We start from the raw sequence: 25,719 nt of genomic DNA, 5'->3' as shown, positions 1-25,719 counted from the left end.
TTTTGTCCTGCCTTTGATTATATTAGCTTGGGCACTATGTTCTCAAACCCAGACTTTTTGACAATTATGGGTGTGTTTCAGTAGGTCATGGGCGTCAGGATGGGCTTTTCCAGCTTTATTTGTATCAGCTATTAATTTCTGTCACATCGAAACAATATTAGCTAGTCACGGGGGTTCACATCTCTAATCCTAACACTTTGGGAGGCTGAGGCAGGAGAATCACTTAAGACCAGAAGCTGGAGACCAGCCTGGGCAACACAGCAAGACCCCATCTCTACAGAAGACAAAAAAAAAAAAAATTAGCCAGGCATCCTGGTGTGGTCCTGTAGTCCCAGCTACTCAGGAGGCTGAGTGGGGAGGATTGCCCGAGCCCAGGAGGTTGAGGCTGTAGGGAGCTGTGATGGCGCCACTGCACTCCAGCCTGGTCAGCAGAGTGAGATCCCGCCTCAGCAACACAAAACAAAAACAAAACCCAAAACCCAGTATCATGTAGCTCTGATGTGTTTTAGATACAATTTGTGGCTAAATCAATGTATATTAACTTGACCATATAATTATCAACATTTATTTTCTGTGATTATTAAATTTTGATTTTTCTAACGTTGTGTCTTTTCCTTCTGCAGAGAATTCTGCCAGATATCAGGACAGATGGGGAACAGCAGAAGCCGTGTGGGGCAGAGCTTTTGTTCACAGTTTCTTCCTGAGGAACAGGCAGAGATTGATCGATTGTTTGATGCTCTGTCATCGGATAAAAACAGCCCGAATGTCTCGTCCAAATCCTTCTCTCTGAAGGCACTGCAGGCAAGAGTAACAACCCGTGGTTCATGTTTAGTTGGGAACAGGGGTCTGCAAACTGTGGCCCTCGGGCCAGAATCTGCTTTCGTGTTTTTGTAATGCAATGGATGGCAACACTAAAAAGTTGGTTTTCTGTAAAGGGCCAGATATGACCTAGTTTTGGCTTTGTGAGCTATGTGGTCTCTGTTGCAGCTCCTCTGCTCTGCCGTTACTGTGTGAAAATAGCCATAGACAGTGTCTAAACACATCCCTCCCCCTTTTTGAAATCAATAGTCTCTTATCTGTACTAAAGAAAGGAACCTGGAGTAGATAATGAATGATTCACACGACGTTTTGGGGACATTTCTAACTTGAGATGAACATCAGAGGAGATAGCCTGCCTCCTGTGTCTCTTGAACCACGTCCCTCCTGACTGTCCTCCCAGAGATGGGGAGACAGACTGGGTGACGGGTCTGCCCTCCTGGACTCGTCGGTCCAGGAACCATGACGTGTCAGGTGCACCTTTGCCTCTAGAATGTGTACGTGTTTGATGGCTAGGAATTTCATGATATTCCTAACAAAATAATTACATTTTGGATTCAAGGTTCATCTTGCAGGGAGTTAAAATTGCCCATTTGCCCATGTTTTTCCCCGTTCCATGGGGCTCTCAGCTGCAGGTTTGAGTGCTCAGACTGAGGCAAGACACTGACAAGGAGATGCCGTCAGCTTATCTTCCTGGGACTCCAGGCAGCCATCCTAGCAGCCTCCTTCCTCTTCTAGAATGTGCAGCGTGGGAGCAGATGAGGAAACTGGCCAGGGAGTTACATCCAGTGAGCTGTGATTGAGCCACCACACTCCATCCTGGGTGACAGAGGGAGACCCTGTCTCAAACAAACAAACAAACAAACAAACAAAAAAAACCTAAATTTAAAATTTAAATAAAAATGAATGAAAAATGCATATTGAGCCCAAGGAACATGGACAGGAAGTAAAAGCTAGTATATTTGGAAACCCCTAATATAGAGACACACAGGCGTGTGGTTGTGTGTGCATGTGTTGTGCACATGTGTGCATGCGTGTGTGCAGCGCCACTAGATGAGAAGCACCCCGGGAGGCCTGTGGGAACAAGCAGAATCAGCCAGGCCCATTTCAGACTTGACTGTAGAGTAGGTGGTGATGTTCAGATAAATACAGTTAAGAGTTGACCAGAAGACCTTGGTGATGGAATTAAGTTTCCTTGTGGAAAGGATGAAAGGTTGCTTTTCCAGTAGAACTTTGCAGACACTGACTGAAATAGGAGTGCTCTTTTTGAGCGGCGAGGGCAGAGGCCTGCCTTACAAGAGCTGCAGAATATTGATCCTGGAACAAGCAGTGTCTGCCCAGCTGGTTGTTACAGGAGAGCCCAGCTCGCAGACCCTGCTGTGCAGGATGTGATTGGCTTGTGATTTGCTCGCTCTCTCCATTTAGTTGTAAATCCAGGAGCAAAGCAGATTTGATGCTGGAACCAAAAAGGAAAACAATATTTCATTAGAATGTTATCGTCCAGGCATTAAGAATTAAATTTGCTGGGTACGGTGGCTCACGCCTGAAATCTCAGCACTTTGGGAGGCCAAGGCAGGAGTATCACTTGAGCCCAGGAGTTTGGGACCAGCCTGGACAATACAGCAAGACCCCATTTCTACAACAAATACAAAAATTAGTGTGGTGGCATGTGCCTGTAGTCTCGGCCACTCAGGAGGCTGAGGTAGGCAGATCAGTTGAGCCTCAAAAAAACCCTAAATTTAAAATAAAAAATGAATGAAAAATGCATGTTGAGCCCAAGGAACATGGACAGGAAGTAAAAGCTGGTATATTTGGAAACCCCTAATACAGAGACCAAATTAGCTGTACACAGACATATGTTACATGTGTTAATAAATTCTGACATGCAAATGGCAGCTGCTAGAATCTAGAATGAAGATGATGTTCAAAGTAGAGTGAAGCTCAGATGGTGACCAGAGGCAGGAATGATGAGACAGGAGAGTTTGGAAGCAGGATGGGAGCAGATTGTGGGAGAGTCTGATGGCCAAAGTGAGCTACACCCAGGATGCTTAGGTGGTGTGAGGCCCTTAGGTGAGAGAACGTCCTGCATCCTGGTGATGCAGGAGCATTTGGGAGCTGACAGCAGCATTGTGAAGTGGCCGAGGTTGGTCTGGGCCCCCTACTTATTTTCTTGTGATACTACTGATACGGCTCACGATGAGTGGAAGAACACCAGCGTTCTTGGTCCTCATGCCAGTTTAGATAAAATGACATGGACACACGTGGAGTGGCTTTAGGGAGCGGAGAGTTTAATAGGCAAGAAGGAAGGAGAAGGCAGAAGGAAGAGGCTCCCCTGTACAGAGACAGAGGGAGGGGTAGCTCCAAAGCCAAAAGAAGAGGTCCTCAAGTGCGGTGGACACCAGCCAGGTATATGTGCAGAGGCTGGAGGAGGCGATGTCTGATTTGCATAGGGCTCAGGATTGGTTTGACCAGGTATGTCATTCATGTAGCCCATGAAAAAGCTGGCCCTCCCACCCTAGCCTTTTAATATGTAAATGCAGGGCACCATGGATGTTCTACACACATGGGGATATGTGGAGGCAGCCATGTTGCCAGGAACATGTGGGGAAAGGGCAAGAAAGCTGTGGGAACCACGGGGTTGGGTGGACCCAGTTTCTAATGGCCCGCATTTGCATATCAAAGGTTGCCGGCCTGGCTCTAAGAGACAGGGCTTTACAAGAAACTTGTTCAGAGATGCTTTAAAAAATGAAAACTTCCCAAGGACCCGTTTTCCTATCTGTCTAAAATAATTTAATAACTCCTAGTAACCAAGTTCAACTCATGCACTGTCTAACCATTTTTTTCTGCTTTTCCCCGGCAGAACCACGTCGGGGAAGCTCTTCCCCCAGAGATGGTCACCAGGCTGTACGATGGCATGCGGAGGGTCAACCTGACAGGGAAGGCGAAGGGACCCAGTGAGAACGTGTCCCAGGAGCAGTTCACAGCATCCATGTCCCACCTGTTGAAAGGAAACTCCGAGGAGAAGAGTCTCATGATTATGAAAATGATTTCTGCCACAGAAGGTCCCGTGAAGGCCAGAGAAGTCCAAAAGGTAGTGAGGCCGCGAGGCTCTTTGCAGCCTCCTCAGCAGTCTTGGTGACCATCAGTGGGGGGATGGAGGCCAGTTACACGGCAGACGGAGGTGTAAACCAAAAAGTATTTGAGATGGGTTTCAATTAATTGAAGTTTATTTTGCCAAGGTTAAGGGCATGTCTGGGAGAGAGGCCTGTGCCTTTCTCCAAAGATTTTGAGGGCTTCAGGACTTAAAGGGGAAAAGCAGACTGCAGGGGAAAGAGGGAGGGTCTGGTCCCATTACTGAATCCACATTTTGTAAGAGGAAGGGAGCAGGTAGGGAAATAGTCAATGTGTGTTTGTCTTGCACTGAGTAAATCAGCACTTTACATATGATCAGGTGAGCATAGTCACTACCTGTGGAGATTTTATTTTATTTATTTATTTTTTGAAATGGAGTCTTGATCTGTCACCCAGGCCGGAGTTGAGTGGTGCGATCTCGGCTCACTGCAACCTCCGCCTCTCAGGTTCGAGTGATTCTCCTGCCTCAGCCTCCTGAGTAGCTGGGACTACAGGCACGCACCACCATGCCCAGCTGATTTTTGTATTTTTAGTAGAAACGGGGTTTCATCATGTTCGCCAGGCTGGTCTGAAACTCCTGAGCTCAGGTGGTCCACCTGCCTCGGCCTCCCAAAGTGCTGGGATTACAGGCATGAGCCACCATGCTGGCCACCTGTGGAGATTTTAAACCTTTTATCTGTAGCTCTCTGCTTAGAAACAAAAGGAAAGGCAGTTTCTTGCAAGACTCAGCTTTTAGCTTAATTTTTTCTTTTGGCAGAGTGAATTGGAGTCCTGAGTTTTTATTTTTTCCTCCTTTGTCTTTCAAAAATCTTTTGGAGAAAGGATTTTAGAGGAAAATGAGTCTCAGGGCTTGGGTTTTGTCTGATCTGTCATGTCCAGAATGGTTTATTCCTAGTCATATAGTCCCATGTTTTTAGGTAAGCTCATTTTTAGCAGGTTGTGAAGTCTCATGTCCCATGAAGAAAAAATAGTGGGGAAGGAAGAGAGAAAAACAACAAACAAAAAAGGGAAGACAACACTGGAAAACTGATACAGGCCATATTATTCTGAAGTCCATATATCAGCAGGCAGGTATGAAAATGGTTCTGTATATAAATAGGTTGCAGTTACTCCAGAGTTTAAGTTGTCTAGCTTTAGTTCTCAGAGCTTTAAGAAGAGCACAGCTTATTTTTTAATGATTTCAAATCAGAAAAATGGGGGAAAAAAAAGGAATAGAAGGAAGGAAAAAAATTGGAATGTTATTTTAAAACTTGTAGCCAGGAAAAAATTTTAGGATTCAGTCCAAATTGTAGAAAATAATAAAAATTGAAAAACACTGGTCAAGGCTAGAATCTAATAACAGGTGTACTATGGTTTATTTTGAAACATTTTTCTCTCTTCAATTCCCCACTTTTATTAAAGACAAAATCATAGTAGGACCAACTTATTTGGAAAATAAGTCACCCATGTGACTTGGGTGAATTCCTCTCTTTTTGAGGTCTCAAGAAAACTTGGAGTATTTGGGCCTGTCAGAAAGTGACATCCTTTACTTACAGGTCAGGACCCTGTAAAGGACAGTGTGAGGCCAGTTTGTCCAGTGGCTTTTATCAGCTCTTATCGGTCAGCTTTATTTTCTCAAGGTAATCTGAAAATGCTATTCCAGTCAAAGCCTTCATGAAATAACCAGTGTTTCCAATTATGTCCTGTTATAAAAGAAAATAGATTTTTATTGAATGTATGCAAATAATTATATTGCCATAAATTAAGAATACTCACAAATAGTTTCCAAATTGTGGAGAAATTAGGTAGAGAGAAAGGGATTATGTTTTGAATTTTGCTCACTAGAGTATATTTTAATTGTTAAAAGCTGTAAATAGCTTAAAAGAGAAAGCTTTCTTGACTCTTGGAAAAAAAAACAGCTAATGTTGTAAACAAAATGTCATAAAAGATTATTTCGGTCGTCTATTAGTTCGGTCCACGCAATTAACTTCTTGCTTGCTTGATACTGGATCAGCAATCCTTATGAATACATCAGCCCCCTATGAGTCCTGGAAGTTTTCCTTTCTATTCCAACAGCACAATCTCTAAAGTTATCAGAACTGATATTTAAGAGGAGTACTCAGAGTTCTATAGCTGATTATAAACTTCCCTATGAAAGGATCAAAGTAAAACAATTGTGGATGTCAAAAGTCTTAGAACAGCCACGGTTAAAGACACAATTGACAAGGAAATTTGGGTACTTCTCTGGCATACAGCAACTTTACATAATAGTAATTACTACTGATAACATATACTAAGACACATCAGAATCACAGGAATCTCATACAATTTTGGAACACGTACTAATAACACACTTACAAAAATGTGGTCCAAAGATGGTTAAACACCATTTCATATTTGACAGTGCTTCCTGTATGATTGTATTATACCAAGTAAGCCCAATATGTCTCCCTTGGAGCTCAAGGGACCTAATATCAAAACAATAATTGAGGTCAAAAGGACTGAATTTTGAATTTGATTCTGGAAAGTTTGTAAAATATCAGAAGTTTAAAACACTTGGTATAGGCCAGGCACAGTGGCTCACACCTGTAATCCCAGCACTTTGGGAGGCCGAGGCAGGTGGATTATCTGAGGTCAAGAGTTCAAGACCAGCCAGGCTAACATGGTGAAACCCTGTCTCTACCAAAAATATAAAAATTAGCCAGGCGTGGTAGCACGCACCTGTAGTCCCAGCTATTTGGGAGGCCAAGGCAGGAGAATCGCTTGAACTCAAGAGGTGGAGGTTGCAGTGAGCCAAGATTGTGCCACTGCACTCTAGTCTGGGTGACAGAGTGAGACTCCATCACCAAAATAAATAAATTAATTAATTAAATTAAGTAAAACACTTGATATCACAAAATAAGATCACAGGTCATTGTAAAATAAGTCATTTAGCCAAAGCGCTAACTCAAAGGTTTTGAAAAAAAGGCTAAAAACCTTTATTTTTTTTGAGAGAGGAGACTTAATTTCCCAAACAATAAGCCCTAATAAAGACAGTATGAGGCCACTTAAATCTCTGTCAAGTCTTATAAACAAATCTATTAAATTTTAATCATCTTGACCGTACGATATAATTTGTATAAACCTTTTTATAACCTTTTATAATTCTTTAAATTAAAAAGTGGGTTATGCTCCAAGAAAACCTTGTTAATCTGACACAAGGACCCAGATGCTGGTGTTGATCAGGTATGTTTGATATTAATATTTAATTTACAGAGAACCTGTGAACTAATTTTCTCTCTCAAAATCGGCCCTTACAATCTCATACATCCACCTCTTCCACAATAGTCCCTGGGCCTAGAGGGGTTAAATATTTTAAATTTCAGGGCCTGTGTCTCGTGAACACAGTTTGATTGTCATCTTTTCCTGGGTCTCAAGATGAGGCTTTAATTGTTTTCAGTGTTGAAGATTTAGCAGGATTCAAGTCTCTTTTAGCCCTAGGAATCACAGCCCTGTAACTTAACAGCAGAAGGACTTTAAAAGCAATACAAAATGTTACATGGATATGATAACCTTAATTTAAAAAAATTTAAATCTGTTTTCTTTTTTCTTTTTTTTTGAGACAGAGTCTTGAGCCTTCGCCCAGGCTGGAGTGCAGTGGCGCGATCTCATCTCACTGCAAGCTCCGCCTCCCGGGTTCACGCCATTTTCCTGCCTCAGCCTCCCAAGTGGCTGGGACTACAGGCACCCACCACCACGCCGGGCTAATTTTTTGTACTTTTAGTAGAGATGGGGTTTCACCATGTTGGCCAGGATGGCCTTGATCTCCTGACCTCGTGATCCACCCACCTCGGCCTCCCAAGGTGCTGGGATTACAGGCATGAGCCACTGCGCCCGGCCATTTAAATCTGTTTTCTAAGCAAATAACTTAATAATGGGATGGGAAGTATTTCAGTAAAACATAAAATCTGGCCAGAGGCGGTGGCTCACGCCTATAATCCCAGCACTTTGGGAGGCCGAGGTGGGCGGATCACAAGGTCAGGAATTCGAGACCAGCCTGGCCAATATGGTGAAACCCCGTCTCTACAAAAAATTACAAAAATTAGCCAGGCATGGTAGCACACGTCTGTAGTCCCAGCTACTCAGGAGGCTGAGGTAGGAGAATTGTTTGAACCTGGAAGGTAGAGGTTGCAGTGAGCCGAGATCGCACCACTGTACTCCAGCCTGGGTGACAGAGTGAGACTCCTTCTCAAAACAAAAACAAAAACAGAAAAAACAAAAACAAACGAAAAAATCTGTTTGTTAGGCGAGTTACCTAAAGGCACAGAACAAAAACAAAAACAAAAAACTTCCTTGGTGTAATTGCTTTGCCTTATGGGGAGGGAGTCTATTTAGGTAACCTGCAAAACTAATGAAAATGGTACTTGAATTAATCAGACATAGGAAGAGTGTGTTCTGGGTCATAAATAAAGGTTTTCAGTTTCATAGAACAATTTAGACATATTTTAAAAAGGCAAGAGCACAAAATGTTACATTAGAAGAAAACATTTCTTTTGGATTTTTAAAAGGAAAACATTTTTGGCATCAGGCCACAATAGCAGTTAGAACTTGAGGGGAAAAAAGTTCAAGAGCTGACAGAAAAAGTTGAAGGAGGGAGTTATTATCTCAGGTCTTCTCAAAGAGAAAACAGCGAGATGCAGTAAAAATTGAACTTTTGGGTTAAAAAAATTAAAACCTCTTGTGATTTTATTAATCAGTATCTTAAAAGAATCTTGTTTTAACGAATTCTTTAGTGTGTTAGTGTATTTTTAATATCTAAGCCTAATTTCTAGAAAGACTTATAATTTCCTTTTAATTACAGCCAACTTGATTACAAAAATTTTTTTCCCATAAATCATCTTTTTTTGTTGTTGTTTGGGTGATGGAGTCTTACTCTGTTGCCCAGGCTGGAGTGCAGTGGTGTGATCTGAACTTAATACAGCTGCCGCCTACCGGGTTCAAGAGATTCTCCTGCCTCAGCCTCCCAAGTAGCTGGGACCACAGGCGTGTGCCACCATGCCCAGCTTATTTTTGTATTTTTAGGAGAGACAGGGTTTCACCATGTTGGCCAGGCTAGCCTTGAACTCCTGACCTCAGGTGATCTGCCCACCTCACCCTCCCAAAGCATTGGGATTACAGGCGTGAGCCACCACGCCCGGCCATGATTTCAGTGAATCTTAATAAAAAAGATGGTTTTAAAATTATTTGTAAAATAAAATTAGAAATGTCTTTAGAATTGTCAGCATACATTATTGTTTACATTTATTGGTCAAGCAGTTTTATACTTATCTCTGCTAGACATTATAACATGTCTACTAAAAATACAAAAATTACCTGGATATGGTGGCATGTGTTTTTAATCCCAGTTACTCAGGAGGCTGAGGCAGGAGAATTGCTTGAATCCGGGAGGCAGCGGTTGCAGTGAGCTGAGATTGCACCATTGCACTCAACTCCAGCCTGGGCAACAAGAGTGAGACTTGGTCTCAAAAAAAAAAAAAAAAGAAAAAATCCACTCAAGTCATGAACTTGAAAAGGCATTTGGGCTTAAAGTTTCCATTTTTCTGATAAAGTATTTGATTTAAGCACTTTTGCTTTTTTCTTTAAGTCAATTAATTAGAGCTCATATTTTTGGTAGTGGAACATTGTATACACAACACATAATTGATTAGATACACAGATAGACGTAGATCTTATAGATTCATAAGAACTCCTTTTATTTTATTCTATTTGAGACTTCCAATGTCTTGATAACCTGTTTCATGACTCCAGGCAATTGTCAGCTAGATAGCCCTAAATTTGCACATTAAAGGAACAACTCAGGTGAAAGATAGTGAAATTTATATCTCAAAGTAAAGAGAGAGCGATAGCGTTTGTGGGTGTGTTAGAAGGAGATTTAAAATGGTTGCCGAGCCAAACATCAAATTATAGAAATCTACCATAGGATTTTATAAGAAGACCAATTTTATTTAGATAGGTAGTTTTCAATTTAGTCTCTTTCTTTTTCTTTCTTTCTTTCTTTCTTTTTTTTTTTTTTTGAGGTAGAGTTTTGTTCTTGTCACCCAGGCTGGAGTACAGTGGCGTGATCTTGGCTGACTGCAACCTCCGCCTCCTGGGTTCAAGCGATTCTCCTGCCTCAGCCTCCTGAGTGGCTGGGATTACAGGCACCCATCACCACGCCCGGCCAATTTTTTTGTATTTTTAGTAGAGACAGGGTTTCATCATGTTGGGCAGGCTGGTCTTGAACTCATGACCTCAGATCATCCACCCGCCTTGGCCTCCCAAAGTGCTAGGATTACAGGCGTGAGCCTCCATGCCCAGCCTAGTCTCTATCTTTTAACTGGACCTTGGAACTCTGGGAGGAGCCCACATTGAAATCTGGGTCTCCAGAAAAAGATCATGGGCTAGGCCACGTAATGCATTTACGGTGCATTTTGTAATGAAGACATTTCTGTACGTGTTTAAGCTGCGCCCTTATCTTAAACATGCAAGGTGCCGGTTGCCCAGCTGCTCTCTGAGATGAAGCTGCAAGGCAAGTGTGCGTATACTCGGTGATTTAGACTTTGTGCCGTAGAGTGGTACCTGCTGTCTCCATTACTGTAGCTGTATAGTTAAGCTTTGAAACCAGAAAGTGTGAGCTCACGAACCTTCTATTATGTAGTTTGTTGGTATATTTAAAAATAATCCTTATTTTCCCAAAAGCAGTAATGATGTCCCCACTTCATTTTCTTTTCTTTTCTGTTTGTTTTTTTTGGAGACAGAGGCTTGCTCTGTCGCCCAGGGTGGAGTGCAGTGGCGTGATCTATAACCTCCACCTCCTTGGTTCAAGCAATTCTCCTGCCTCAGTCTCCTGAGTAGCTGGAACTACAGGCGTGTCCCTCCATGCCTGGCTAATTTTTTGTATCTTTAGTAGAGACAGGGTTTCACCATGTTGGCCAGGCTGGTCTCGAACTCCTGAGCTCAGGCAGTTCACCTACCTTGGTCTCCCAAAGTGCTAGGATTGCTGGTGTGAGCCACTGCGCCTGGCCCCCACTTTTATTTCTTTTCTTTTTCTTTTTTTCTTTGTGTGTGTGTGTGTTTTTTTTGTTTTTGTTTTTTTTTTGAGACACAGTTTCGCTCTGTCACCCAGACTGGAGTGTAGTGGCACAGTCTTGGCTCACTGCAACCTCTGCCTCCTGGGTTCAAGTGATCCTCATGCCTCAGCCTCCTGTGTAGCTGGGATTACAGGCTCCCACCACCACACCTGGCTAATTTTTGTATATATTTTATTTAGTTATTTATTTTTATTTTATTTTATTTATTTTGAGATGGAGTTTCACTCTTGTTGCCCAGGCTGGAGTGCAGTGGCGCGATCTCAGCTCACTGCAACCTCCGCCTTCTGGGTTCAAGCGATTCTTCTGTCTCTGCCACCCGAATAGCTGGGATCACAGGCATGTGCCACCACACTCAGCTAATTTTGTGTTTTTAGTAGAAACGGGGTTTGTGCATGTTGGTCAGGCTGGTCTTGAACTCCCAACCTCAGGTGATCCGCCCTCCTTGGCCTCCCAAAGTGCTGGGATTACAGGCATGAGCCACCGCACCCGGCCCTATTTTATTTTTTTTAAGACAGGGTCTCGCTCTGTTGCCCAGGCTGGAGTGCAGTGGCACGATCTTGGCTCACTGCAACCTCCGCCTCCCAGGCTCAAGTGATTCTCCTGCCTCAGCATCCCAAGTAGGTGGGATTACAGGTGTGTGCCACCATGCCTGGCTAATTTTTGTGTTTTTAGTAGAGACGGGGTCTCATCATGTTGGCCAGGCTGGTCACGACCTCCTGACCTCAAGTGATCCGCCCGCCTTGGCCTCCCAAAGTTAATTTTTGTATTTTTAGTAGAGAGCTAGGTTTCACCACCTTGGCCAGGCTGGTCTTGAACTCCTGACCTCAAGTGATCCACCCGCCTCGGCCTCCCAAAGTGGAGGGATTACAGGCGTGAGCCACTGTGCCTGGCCCCCCACTTCAATTTCTGATTTGAATAATTTGAGTTGTCTCCCTTTTTTCTGTTAGTCTAGCTAAAGGTTCTTCAAATTTTTGTTGATCTTTTCAATGAGCCAACTTTTGGTTTCATTAAAGAGTAGCCATGTAGTAATAACTTTTTTAGACAAAAAAAAAAAAAAAAAAAAATCAGATAACACAGTAGAAAAGCAAGCAGCTTAAGAGCTGAGAGGAACTAGTCTGTTTATACCTTTGGGGTTCCATAAAGAAACACAAATTTCCCTCAGAAATGAGTGTGGCACCTTCTCTGTTTTCTTTAAGGAATCCCAGACTGTTAGACATTATTTTAGGTCCTTCCTACAGCGGAGGGTGCAAGAGGAAGGAGAGACGCGCAGAAGCAAATAGGGAAGACAATTCAGTCAACTGAGAGGGAAATAAATCTTTTTTTTTTTTTCTCAAAAAACACCCTAGGAGAGACAAAAAAGCATTATGTCCCTTTAAATATAAATACACACACACATGCACACACATATCTTGGATATTAGCTTTCAATTAAGCTGACTTTAACCATTGAGCTCTTTAAAAAAATCATTTTAAATCTCTTCCTACCATCAGTTTGGGCCTGGCTAGCAAAGGTTATGTAAATAAAGCCCCTCAGGCAGTGAAAATCTTTTTTTCCTTTTGCTGGTCTTGTTCTTTCCTTCTTTTTTTCCCAGCTGTGGGAATTTAGCCAATTCAGAGGCCTTGTTTCCCCCATAATTTGGAACGTTCCCGCAGATTTGACCAAGTCAGGTAGAGCTGATCAATCCAAATGGGAAAAAGACTGAAACAACAAAAACAGAAACCACAAATAAAAACAGTTCAGCAAAACAAACACGTGCTCACACAATTTGTACAATTACTGAGTGCTCTAATGGTAAGCAGAAATGAAGACCAGTTGGTTGTTAATCTTAAGTTTTAGTCATCAGGAGAATTTTTAAGACAAAACCCCAATTCAGCTACTTTCCTAGGAATGGGGCCCAGGCTGCAGACCTCCCTCTGCCATCTTAGAAGCAGGAAAACCTCCAACTCCCCTTCCCTGTTGGAAGTGAGTCGCAACTCCAGAAAGCCGTTGCCTGCCCTCTATCATTACGGAAACAGGAAGACTTGCCTTCCTTTTTGGAAGCAAGTAAAACTCAGCAAAATAAACCTTAGATCTCAACCAAACTTGGGGAGATCAGGGATTTTCTGGAGGGGGTAGCCCTGGGCCTCAGCAAATCATCCTGTTGGTTTGAGCAATGAAGACAGCAGGCATTGTGGAGCTGTCCATCCTTGGGGAGTCCTAAACCCCAATACTGTTGGGATGAGGTCAGAACTCCTGGACAAAGGCTTTGGGAAAACTTCTAGGCCAGCAAAGTGCATCATTAGAAAAATGAGTAACTACATACATTGCATGCCGTTTCCCCACATTGTGGCCCATCATAGTTGGCGTTAAAGAAAATTGCCCTTCTCCATGTGGACATGACATAGGACTTAGGATACGGTGGAACTGTTTTTAATGGTAAAATTGTGATCTTAAAGTTTACAGAGGATCTGGTTGGCTCTGTGGTGCACGTGCTAAGCCACAGACAGGAGCTGAGAGGCTGGACTGGGAAGGAAGCCCCAGGGCCCACCCCCCGGGTGCAGGTGCTGGCTGCTCAGCTGCTCTCTGAGATGAAGCTGCAAGGCAAGTGTGCGTGGACTCGGTGATTTAGGTCTTTTGCTGTAGAGCAGTACCTACTGTTTCCATTACTGTAGCTGTGTAGTAAAGCTTTGAAACCAGAAAGCGTGAGCCCTCGAACCTTCTTCTAGGTTTTCTAGTTTGTTGGCATATTTTTAAATAATCCTTCTTATTTTCCCAAAAGCAATAGGGATGTCCCCACTTCCATTACTGATTTAAATAATTTGTGTCTTGTCCCTTTTTCCTCTTAGTCAGTCTAGCTAAAGGTTTTTCACATTTTTGTCGGTTCTTCTTGAAGAACCAGCTTTTAGTTTCATTAATTTTCTGTTGTCTTTCTGGTTTCTACTTTATTTTCCCCTAGCTTTTATTTTCTTCCTTCTGTTTGCTTTAAATTTGTTTGGTCTTCTTTTCCTAGTTTCTTAAGATAGAATATTAGGTTATTGATTCGAGATCTTCTTTTTCAAATAAGCATTTACAGTTGCAGATTTCCCTTTCAGCACTGCCTTAGCTGCATGCCATAAGTTTTGATAGGTTATGTTTTTATTTTCATTGATCTCAATATTTTCTAATGTCCCTTAGGATTTTTTCATTTGGCCTATTGGCTATGTAACAGTGTGTTATTTAATTTCTCCATGCCTGTGAATTCCTCAAATTGCCTTCTAGTATTGATTTTTAATTATATTTCATTATGTGTAGAGAACATACTTTGTATTATTTCAATCCTTTAAAATTTGTTGATGCATCATTTATGGCTTATAATATGGTCACTTCTGGATAATGTTTAAAGCACATTTGAGAAGAATGTGTATTCTGTTGTTGGGTGAGAAGCAGTATATATTTAAATTTAATTGGGATTAAAAAAACACCTTGTGGCAAATCACTTTGCAAAGCAGACTTACTTTATAAATATGTTGCCCTTTTGTTTTAAAGCCAGATTTTAAAGTACAGCTTGAAAATAGGTTATATTTCAGCAGTTAGTTTAGATGAGGTATTTGGAACTTGGAAAGAATTTTAAAAGTAAGTATCAGTAATTCATCTTATGGGTAAACTGTTCATCCATCTAGAATTAGTATGTTTTAAAAGAAGAATCATGAAAATAAAAATTAAAGTTGTCATTGAAGTAGAGAAAGTTAATTCAGATGATTAAAATTATCCTTAACATTTCAAGTAATATATAGGTAATGAGAAATGAAACTGTTTGAAAAATAAATAGAAATGATAGGAATTTCGAATTATCAGAAATTGAGAGTACTCTTACATTTCCTGCTTAATAAAATGGGCCTGAGTTAGACAAAATGTTATTTCAGCTTAGTCAAATTTTCGCTAGGTTGGGAATTATAATCTCTGTAAATGGGGCCTTTGTGTCAGCAAGAGCTTAAGACATAAAAGCTCCTCTGGTCCTTGTAGTAACTGAGCGGGGCAGGTTCTGGCCTTACCTCCATTTTACACCTGAGGAAACTGAGGCACAGAGGTGCAGACCTTGGCAAGGTCATGCTGTTCCTGAGCTCGGGTTTGAAGCCAGCTGTTGGAGTCCCAGGTGTGTGCTCCCATGCTCTTACTGTCACCTCCACTCCTAGTGGGTGAGGGATGGAAAAATAGGACTCCAAGTGCTGTATGATTAAGCCTGATTAGTGGCGAATGAAACCCGTTCTTCCCAGATAAACTGCAGGAGTCCGAGGAAGTGCCCTACCAGCCCCTTGACTGGCTGGGAACAGTCCCCTTCCAGTGACCTTGGCAGGACCGACGCCGTCAGATGAGCGGCTCCAGGTGTAGCTCAGGCATTTATTCCAGCCCCATTGCCAGGGCACTGCCATCTCGAGGGGCTCTGAAATGCTGCTTGGAGAGGAGAGAAAAGTGTTGAAGTCGATTGTTTAGATCAGTGCTGGCCAATAGACAAAGCAAGCCCCATGTGAAATTTTCACTTTTCTAGGGACCATGTTAAAAGAGTAAGGAGAAACGGGAAAACTGATTCTAATACTATGTCCTAAATACAATTTCGAAATGTAATGAATATTTAAAAATTGAGATATTTTACATTCTTTTTTCATACTGAATCTTTGAAATCAGGTGTGCCTTTCACACTGACGGCACCTCTCAATTCACACGAGCCCTGTTTTGTGTGCTCAGTAATTGCATGTGACTCGTGGCTCCCACACTGGTCAGTGTGGGTTTAGATAGTAGCTAAACAGTGACATAACAGCCCCGCTAATGCTGACCATCCCCTTCCCCTAGATGGCAAGAGGCTTCTGGGGCCCCAGTGGCTGGACTGTGATTGTGACCGAGCCGTGATCGAGGACTGGGTGTTCACGGTCCCCCATGTGGCCATATTCCTGAGTGTGGTCATTTGCAAGGGCTTTCTCGTCCTGTGCCCGTCCCTTGATCTGACTACCCTGGTCCCCGAGCGTCAAGTGGACCAGGGCAGGGGTTTTGAGAGCATCCTGGATGTCCTCTCTGTCATGTACATCAACGCCCAGCTGCCTCGGGAGCAGCGGCACCGCTGGCGCCTGCTCTTTTCATCTGAGCTCCACGGACACAGCTTCTCCCAGCTCTGTGGCCACATCACTCACCGGGGGCCCTGTGTGGCTGTCCTCGAGGACCATGACAAGCATGTGTTCGGTGGGTTTGCCTCCTGCTCCTGGGAGGTGAAGCCTCAGTTTCAAGGTAAGACTTGGTGACCTGAACCTTGACGAGTGGCACAGCACGGACAAAGAGCTCTGGAGAAAGGGAGAGGGCGAGGGTGCTAAATAGGGCTCTCCCATCTTCTCCAAGTGTTTCTCTAGACGCAGTCGGGGCGATAGGAAAATTATGCTGCTCTGTGGTGTTTATCACATCACATTTCTTCAGGATAGGCCGTGTGACCCCCAGTTTTCAGGTGAGGACACGGGCCCAGTTATTACACGGTGCCGGATCTATGGGGCGTGGGAGAAGTCAAGCCACAGATGCCTCGGAGGGGACCAGGAGATGCTGATTGGTTCAGATCAGACATTTTCCTTCCCTGGGCCTTCCTGCCCCTGCCCCCACTGCCATGCGTTTGCTTGTTGGAATTTGGAAGCTTTGTGCATGATGTTGAATGCACTGGATGAAAAGCTCTAAGTAAATTCTTCTCCTTCCCTCAAGGAAGAATACTCTGATGAAAACGGTCCTTTAAAAATATTGAAAACACAGGCCAGGTGCAGTGGCTCACACCTGGAATCCCAGCATTTTGGGAGGCTGAGGCGAGAGGATCGCTTGAGCCCAGGAGTTTGAGACCAGCATGGGAAACATAGTGAGACCTTTTCTCTATCTTAAAAAAATAAAATAAAATAAAATAAGGCTGGGTGTGGTGGCCCAAGCCTGTAATCCCAGCACTTTGGGAGTCTGAGGCAGGTGGATCACTTGAGGTCAGGCATTTGAGACCAGCCTGGTGAACGTGGTGAAACCACGTCTCTACTGAAAGTACAAAAATTAGATGGGCATGGTGGTGCACGCCTGTAATCCCAGCTATGTGGGAGGCTGAGGCATGAGAATTGCTTGAACCTGGGAGGCGGAGTTGCAGTGAGTCGAGATCATACCACTGCACTCCAGCCTGAGCAACAGAGCGAGACTCCATCTCTAAATAAATAAATAGATAGATAGATAGATTGATTGATTTTGAAATGTTTACAGATGTGTCGCCCATCAGTGGGCTGTCCTCTGTACTTGAGAGTGGGCCACCATCCCCAGGATTTGCCTTCGTCATTCCCCCGTACATCCTGTATCTTACCCCGCACCTCTGGAATCGTCATCTCTCCACCAGGCAGAGGTTCTGAAGGCCGGGAACTGTGTCCAGGGGGAGTTGCCCTTGTGGGAGAGCTTTCAGCAGAGGCTAGGTGGCATCTGGCTGGGACAGGTAGCAGGGGTCATCAGGTTGAGGGTTGGGCACCTCTATCTCCTAGATCGCATTATTTCTAGGGTTTGATTTATATCTAGGTTTCAGGATGTTCTAGATCTTTATCTTAGTCTGGGAATGGTGGGAATTCTCCCCAAATCAAAGTTTCCAGGTGCCAGCCCAGGGCCGGCCCTGCAGGTGGGCCTTTCTAGAGACGGCAGCCTCAGCCTTGCCACGGCTAGTCTTTTCTGCACACCCACCTTTCCCTGCCTCTGTGCCACAGGCATAGGGCATGTGCCCACTAGCCCAGCCTCGGGCTCCGGGGAAATTACACATTGCTCTGCCTCACTGCACAGCTGAAGGCTCGGCTTTAGGATATGAAAAGACCCTGAGCATCATGATCAGGGTAAAGCTGCTGCTCCCTCCAGCGCCTTTAATGTTAATTTCAGATGGACTCTGCTGGATCTTTATGTTTTATTAACAAGCAGACTTAATTTTGCTGAAGCATATGGGAAAAATGCAGTGGCCGTGTTTTCAACCGAGTTTATTCTATTGCAGTAAGCGTCCGTACTCACAAAATAACAGCAGAGGGCAGCCTCACACCACGCATGGTACAAATCCATGGACCGTGGGTCAAGTTCAGAGAGCGTGCTGTCCACTTGTCCTGGAAATAATGACCTCTAATATCTGAGCCTTTAAGTGATTTAATAGCTGTGGGGCAAACAATGAAGGCAGATGCTGGGGAGGGTGGCCCCCTCCTTGAGTACGGAGAATCTTTCACTGCGGGGCGATGCGGCTTCCTAAGCATTTTTAAAGGACTGTTTTCATCAGAGTATTTTTATTTGAGGAAAGAAGAATTGATTATACTTAGAGCCTTTTTGCTTGTGTTTTCTGTGCAATAGTTGAAAAGGCCTAAGGCTTTGGGTTGAACACAGGATTTTGAGTCCCAGCTCTGGCCCTGGGCAAGGTGATTGATTAATTTTCTGGGCCTCAGTTCCTCAGAATTACACGAAACCATGCTGTGTGGGCAGGCAGCTCCTCAGCGGCCGAGCATCAGGTGGTGGTGGCCGCATGCTTGAGTGTTGTTTTATGGGAATGAGATGAGGAGTCCTTGCTGTTGGCGTGACTTTTTTTTGCAGATAATCATAACTCATCAGGTCCTTGCCCTGTATCCTGGGGAATGATGCTTCCCCCTCCTGGCCTTCCCCATGGAGAACAGCCCTTGTGGGTGGACTAGGATCTGGGCCCATCGCAGCTGAGGCCTGAGCTCTGTGGCCCTGCGATCTTGCTCCGCAGCAAGACAGGCTCAGGATTGCAAAGCAAAGGGCCGCTTACCTGAAGTCCACTGCGGGAGGGTGGGGCGGGGGCAATGCCGACAGGCGTGACCGAGCTGTTCATGGCGGTGTCTAAACCTGCCCTCAAGCCTCTGGGGCTGTGGAAACCCAGTGAAGCAAGCCTGAGTCTGTAGTCCAGAGTAAAGCCCTTCTCTTAGCTGGTTCCAGTGGAACTTTCTAGCCTAACTATCCTCCTTCCTCCATCCGACGCTCTCAAGCCCCACTGTTCCCTACCTGTCCCACACCTTGTCCTCATGGGATCCCTTCTCCATGGGGGCTCTTGCCCCAACCAGCTCTGTTTCAGGGCCTGCCTCTTGACCTCGGAAGCTGCCTCCCAGAGCCTGATGGCAGAGGCCCCCCGGGGATCTTTCTAGATGGGAGGCCTTGGGCAGTGTCAGCCCACACTCTACAGACCGAGCCCTGTTGGCTTGCTCGGGGCCATCATCCTCTTCCAGCCTCCTGGTCTTGGTGCCCCCTTCTTATCTGTGTTCCGTCATGGTGCCTCCAATTTGCTTCCTTTGACTTCTTTCCCACCTGATGAATAGCCCAACCCCAAATTCCCATGAGCTTGTTTCTCTGCAGCCTTCAGGCTTGTTGTGACAGTTGTGTATGCTGGTGTCGAGGCGGGCAGCCCTTCCAGCTAAGTCCTCAGAACATGGTGGGAAGTGCCCCTCGCTGGGAGCTCCGAGGACGAGGCCTGGCCTACGGCCCTCTCCCCAGTGCTGAGGTGCTTATGGAGTGAAGGAGTCTCTGAGACTGGGGACCTGTAGTTTCCAGAGTTTTGACTGGTACCTTTCTTTTAATGGCCTGTGTGCCCACCCCATGCCTTTGGGCGAGGGTAAACTACTACCTTTCCTAGGCCGTGCCCCTGGGGACAGCTCTGCATCTGCAGGTTTTCTCTCTCTGCATGGTACGTTCTTTCAGGCCGGGGTCAGCACTATGCAGCGTCACTTGCCTGCTCAGGTAGGCTGTGCTGGAGGCCTCAGTCTCTACAGAGTGACCGCCTGCCCGGTGCTCATAAGCTAAAGGAAGCCTGCTCTTTTCTGGCTCGGATGTGCTTGGCCAGCCTGAACTGATTCCAGCAGACAGTGGGCAGAGTTCTGATCTCTGCTCCCCTGGCCAGAGCTAAAAGATGTCCCATTCCTTATTAGCTGTCCCTCTAATCCCTGCATCCCCAGCTCATCCACCTGGGTCCCTAGCAGCTTGTCCCAAACCCTGATCTGCTGACACCTGGACATGGGTGAGAAGGGTCTTGGCCATGTTGCTTCCTGAGCTGCAGCTTACTGGCATTTCCAGCCCTGTGGGACCAGCTCAGACACCGACCCTGTTTGTTTTGTTCTCTGGCTACTTTCAGGGGACAACAGATGCTTCCTGTTCTCCATCTGCCCCAGCATGGCTGTGTACACACACACGGGCTACAACGACCACTACATGTACTTGAACCATGGACAGCAGACGATCCCGAATGGACTGGTGAGCCCGGGCAGAGCATGGTGGTCTTGCCTTGGTGATGTCCCCCAGCGAAGGTGTCGACCCCGAGGCTCAATTCCACAGATCAGGGCAGGGCGCGTGGCATTCAGCTCCTCACGCACGCCGTGTCCAGTTCCTTCTGCTTCCAGGGCCGGTGCTGGGGGCAGTGACAGCTGGGCCAGGATTTCCCTTAGGGAAGGATGTGGCCTCTGCTGGGGCTTCTCAGTGGTTTGTGTGCAGATGGCACACTTGGCCCATTTTTCTGGCCCTCAGATGATTGGTTTGTAGCCTTTGTGGCTAGGCATGGTGTCAGCACCAGACCCTTCCCTGCGCGTCACTGGCCTGCCTCATACCTGGGAGTGCTGGACCAAGGGGAATGGACGGCTGGCAGCTCATGGGACAGCATGTGGGGCCCCAGTTGGAGTGACTGTGGCTCCTGTCCAGCCCTCGCTTCAGCTTGGTGACGTGGCACAGGAAGCAGGGGGAAGTGGGGGAGGCCTAGGCCGGGAGGAGGGGGGGGGCGCGCAGGGAGCAGATGGGCACAGGTCCAGGCAGGCCTGAGGGCAGGAGCTGGGGCAGCATCCACGCCGAAGCTCAGCTTGCTCCTGCCAGCTCCCCTGCTGATTTCTTTCCTCTGTTGCTTGACAGAAAGCTCTTTTTTTTTCTTTTTGAGATGGAGTCTCACTCTTGCCCAGGCTGGAGTGCAGTGGCGCGATCTCGGCTCACTGCAAGCTCCGCCTCCCAGGTTCACGCCATTCTCCTGCCTCAGCCTCCCGAGTAGCTGAGACCACAGGCACTCGCTACCATGCCTGGCCAATTTTTTTGTATTTTTAGTAGAGACGGGGTTTCACCATGTTAGCCAGGATGGTCTCAATCTCCTGACCTCGTGATCCGCCCGTCTCGGCCTCCCAAAGTGCTGGGATTACAGGCGTGAGCCACCGCGCCCGGCTGACAGAAAGCTCTTGTTGGGAAAATCCAGCCCTGTGTCTGCAGAGCTGAGGGCAGGGAAGGCTGGTCTGCTAGAGGGGCCAGTGTCCTTCCCAGGCTCACCACACTGCTGCCCTGGAGAGAGGGAGGGGCGTGGCCGGGTCACCTAGAACACCTGGCACCTTCTGGAAAGGGCGGTCTGGTGGCGGCAGGAGCGAGGGTGCCCCTCACAGGCAGCACCCGGCAGGCCCCGTCATCGCTCGTCATTGGCCCTGAGGGACAGAGCGGCTCCGAGTGTCAACTCTGGACAGTGTGCTCGGGTCTCTGGTTGCCCAAGGTCAGAACTAGGGCGTGCCAGGTGTTCCAGTCCTACCAGGGACCAGAGGAGGTTCTCGGCAGGGCAAGGTTGAACAGCTCAGAGCCCAGTGTGACTGGGGATGGAAGGCACAGGGATTTGCTTCCGCCTCCGGGTCTGCCTCCGCATCCTGTAAGCCACACACTCAGAGCTGAGTTTCCCAGCCTGTCTCAGGGTGAGGATGGCTGCCCGGAAGCGGAGGCACTGGGGCCCCGACATGGGGGGTTTGCAGTATCAGCTTCTGTCTTCACCTCTCCCCTTATCTTAACTGGGCGGAGCCCTGGGCCCTAGAGGTCTCTTTCTGTATATATATTTAACATTTTTAATTCTCTGACGTCACTTGTGCTTTCAGCCAGCAAATCCTCTTGAGAAAGAGCCATGGGGTGGGTGTCTGGAGACATAGATGACTGTTCTAGTAACTTGGCATGGGATGCTTAAATGGCAGTAATTGATATATTTCACAGTTAAGGAAAACAAGATGATGGCTTTCACCACTCACCCGCCCTGTCTCAGGCTGGTACTTAAGGCGAGAGGCTGGCTTGTGGTATTTGATGTCCGCAGACCCTGAGGAGTCGCTGATGCTGTTCTCTGTCCTGGCTTCCTTTGCAGGGTATGGGGGGTCAGCACAATTACTTTGGGCTTTGGGTGGATATTGATTTCGGGAAAGGACACAGCAGAGCCAAGCCCACGTGCACCACGTACAACAGCCCGCAGCTGTCGGCTCAGGAGAACTTCCAGTTTGATAAGATGGAGGTGTGGGCGGTTGGAGACCCCTCAGAGGAGCAGTTGGTGAGTGGAGCCGTCCTCTGCATCCCAGGATGGACCCTTGAGCCTGGGCGCCTTTCTGCATTTTCTTACCATTACCCCTTTACTCTTCTGTCTGTAGATAGTTTATCCCAGATTTGATCCTGGCAGCCGATGCTGGCTTGGATGCCAGGAGATACATGGCTGGAAGTCTTGTCTGGGATTTGTGGGTGGCTTAGTAGAGCAGCCCTGGGAAGGGGGAGTCCCCAAGTGCGAGCCCAGGTGGCCCCTCATTCTCTCTGCCCACCTGCAAGAGGAGGAATGTCTGGGGTTCCTTGTCCTTCCCTGGTTCTGCGCCTGAGTTGCTGTTGGCCCCTGAACCTCTTGTAATACCTCCTACCCACCCAGCCATTGAATCCCAGAGTGGGAGGGCCCTTAGGGGGAACCGGAGCCCGATTCCACCCAAGGAGGCTGGACAACTAGCAGGAAGCTGCCGCCTGTTGTTGGGCCATCATGGAACACACCCACCCTTTCTTCTCTTCTCAAGGCCAAGGGCAACAAGAGCATCCTGGATACAGACCCTGAGGCCCAGGCCCTGCTGGAGATCAGTGGGCGGTCGCGCCACAGTGAAGGGCTCCGGGAAGTCCCGGACGATGAATGAGGAGCCGCCTGAGCCTTCCTGGAGCCAGGACCTGGATTCCTCTGGGTAGAGGGCACCACCTGCAGCCCCTCTTCCCTCCCGAGTGGTCTAACTGTAATAGCGTGCTGCACAGGTCACAGCCACGTAGTCCCAGATGTGCCAAGAGGACGCCCTCTGAAGCCATGTCCTGACTGATGGGTGGATCTCCCAGAAATAGATGTTTTTTAAATTTTCTTTTTTGCCCTACAGGGTCACTCTCAGGATCTCTCCGAGAAATCTTAAGTGTCAAATTAGTAACTCAGTCTTATACTTTGTTCTTTTTTACCAATGAAATCCTAAGCAGCTGAGACCTTTCAGACCCCCGCTGGCATTAGGGAATTCCGCTGGCATTAGAGAATTCTGCTGGCATTAGCGTTGCTGGGAGCGCAACTTCTCTATTGAGGAGTGGGTTCCTCCTGCTGGGTTTCACATGGCCTCACTCAGGCCATCCCTGTTAGAAGCTGGTACCTGATGGTCTGTTCTGACGGGTGAGGGACAGAGGCGTCTGGATGAAAATCTCGACACTTTCTGGGAACAGCTTCCAGTGGCATGGTAGTTCTGTATTTAAAAGCATGAACTGTGTATAAAATGGGGAAATGGAGGCAGGAGACTTTGAGGTAACATGGTTTCGTGGTGGCATGAGTCCTCAGAAGGTGTTTGTAATTAAGGTTCCACACCCAGCTCTCTCAGCTGTTTTTAAATGAATGTGTGTGATGAACAGATGGGAAAGTTGGGAGATCTGTCTACAGAGAAGCAAAGTTGTGGTTCTCTTGCTAACTTCAGGGTGAGGGACACCGGGCACACTAAGTTTGGGAACTTGGTTGATAAATACGTATATGGTCCCTTCCATAAATCAGTGGTGAGTGACTGGCCTGGGTTCTAGACCTCTGGGAACCAGCACCTGAGTCACAGCTGTCTAGGCCTCGGTGCTGGCCTGGGTTCTAGATCTCCGGGAACCAGTGCCTGAGTCACGGATGTCAGTACAGCTATTTGCTCAGGGCTGCTCCCAAGGGGGTGATGGGAAATTCGGCAGTGTAGACTCACTTTAAACAAGCTCCAGTGATCCTGAAACGCTGAAGATCATGTAGGGGGGTTGTGGGGTCAGCAGAGCTGCCATCTGCCCACGTCTGGAAAACAATACACAGTGAGTCACCGGTTGGCCACGAGAACTCCCCACTTAAAGGTGCTGTGAGCTTGTCTCTAAGATACATACCTCTTCCTTTTGTCTTTTGCCGTAAGCTTTGACCTTTTGCAGATCTGATGAAAATACAACCTCTTATTGTATAGTTTGCCTTGATTATAAGCCATAGTAAATCTAGCTGTTCGCGTTTTTGCAGGCCCTGCATTTTCTACTAGGAGGTTCATCAAACCTTCCACTTAGCAATAGCCCTGACTCAGGCAGAATGCCTCGTAAATTAGCCTTCAAAAGAAAAGTGCGCGCTCAGACAGTGTGTGGAGGGGCAGGAGCATGATGCAGACAAGGACTTAGTCATGACTGATTTTCCTTAGCCAGTTTTTTTAACGGCTTATGGGGAACATTGTGATCGTCCTACCTGACGTGTTAGCAGATGTAGAATATGAGGATCCTCAAGCATCTCTACCATAAGTCTAAGGAATTTAGGTCCCTATTGTCACTTTGTTTTGGAATGTTTTTTATAAAAATGCAATTAAATACCTCACTATTAAACTGCCATGATGCCTCAGTTAAAAAAAAAATTAAATGTCCGTCAGTGTCTGTGCCTTGATGACCATTCACTGCTGCTTCTGCCGAGGCCGCCGCCAAGGTTAGGACTTGGTCCACTCACATGCTTTCCACCCTGAGCTTGCTCTAAGGAGAGTGCAGATCACGAGTGCACCTGCTTCCAGGCGGTGCACTTAGAGAAAGGGCACTGGCTCGGGCTCGGGAGCCTGGGGGATGCAGCTCTCTCCGTGGGCTTCTCTTGGTGCACGGTTCTGCCTCTGGACGCTCAAACCTTTTCAGGGTGTGTGCAGGGCTGGGGCCAGTGGACCTGACAATACCTTACCTGGCTCTGAGAAACTCGCAATCCTAGTTTGCACACATGAATAGTTCGTTCTTTTGTGAAACCAGAATGAGAATTCAGGTTCTAAGGACTGGAGGTCTCCCTACAAATGAAGACTTACCAGGGCCCTAGAAAGTGCTAGAAGGAAGAGGTTAAAAAAAAAAAAAATTGTCCACGTTGCAAACTATTATAAGTGATTGCCACATTACAAGCTATTATTTTTTCCCACCATATTTTTTAATTAAAAAAAAAGGCTGGGGCCAGGTGCGGTGGCTTATGCCTGTAATCCCAGCACTTTGGGAGGCCGAGGCAGGCGGATCACCTGAGGTCGGAAGTTCGAGACCAGCCTGACCAACATGGAGAAACCCCGTCTCTACTAAAAATACAAAATTAGCTGGGCGTGGTGGCGCATGCCTGTAATCCCAGCTACTCAGGAGGCTGAGGCAGGAGAATTGCTTGAACCAGGGAGGCAGAGTTTGCAGTGAGCTGAGATTGTGCCATTGCACTCTAGCCTGGGCAACAAGAGTGAAACTCCGTTTCAAAAAAAAAAAAAAAAAGGCTGGGTGTGATGACTCATGCCTGTAATCCCAGCGCTTTGGGAGGCTGAGGCAGGCCAATTGCTTGAGCCCAGGAGTTCAAGACCAGCCTGGGCAACATGGCCAAAACCCATCTCTACAAAAAAATACAAAAATTAACCAGGCATGGTGACACATGCCTGTGGTCCCAGCTACT

General features: G+C 46.5%; 1 protein-coding gene across 5 annotated transcripts in view; it reads left to right on the top strand.

Annotated features, from left to right (window-relative positions):
- Positions 1–24,682, top strand: part of MEAK7 (MTOR associated protein, eak-7 homolog) — a 65,106-nt gene extending 40,424 nt beyond the window's left edge. For all 5 annotated transcript variants that reach the window (XM_054534216.2, XM_002826707.6, XM_063717385.1 and 2 more), the window contains 7 exons: positions 624–801; positions 3,677–3,907; positions 13,472–13,616; positions 15,843–16,271; positions 20,146–20,264; positions 22,153–22,332; positions 22,835–24,682. In XM_054534216.2, the coding sequence (XP_054390191.1) occupies positions 649–801; positions 3,677–3,907; positions 13,472–13,616; positions 15,843–16,271; positions 20,146–20,264; positions 22,153–22,332; positions 22,835–22,948 (1,371 nt within the window). In that variant the 5' untranslated portion in view covers positions 624–648 and the 3' untranslated portion in view covers positions 22,949–24,682. The remainder of the gene's footprint in view (positions 1–623; positions 802–3,676; positions 3,908–13,471; positions 13,617–15,842; positions 16,272–20,145; positions 20,265–22,152; positions 22,333–22,834) is intronic.
- Positions 24,683–25,719: the final 1,037 nt, after the last annotated feature.

Source organism: Pongo abelii, chromosome 18, assembly GCF_028885655.2.
Source record: "Pongo abelii isolate AG06213 chromosome 18, NHGRI_mPonAbe1-v2.0_pri, whole genome shotgun sequence".
In the NCBI taxonomy this organism is placed as follows: Eukaryota; Metazoa; Chordata; class Mammalia; order Primates; family Hominidae; genus Pongo; species Pongo abelii.
This window is presented reverse-complemented; position numbering and strand designations above follow the sequence as displayed.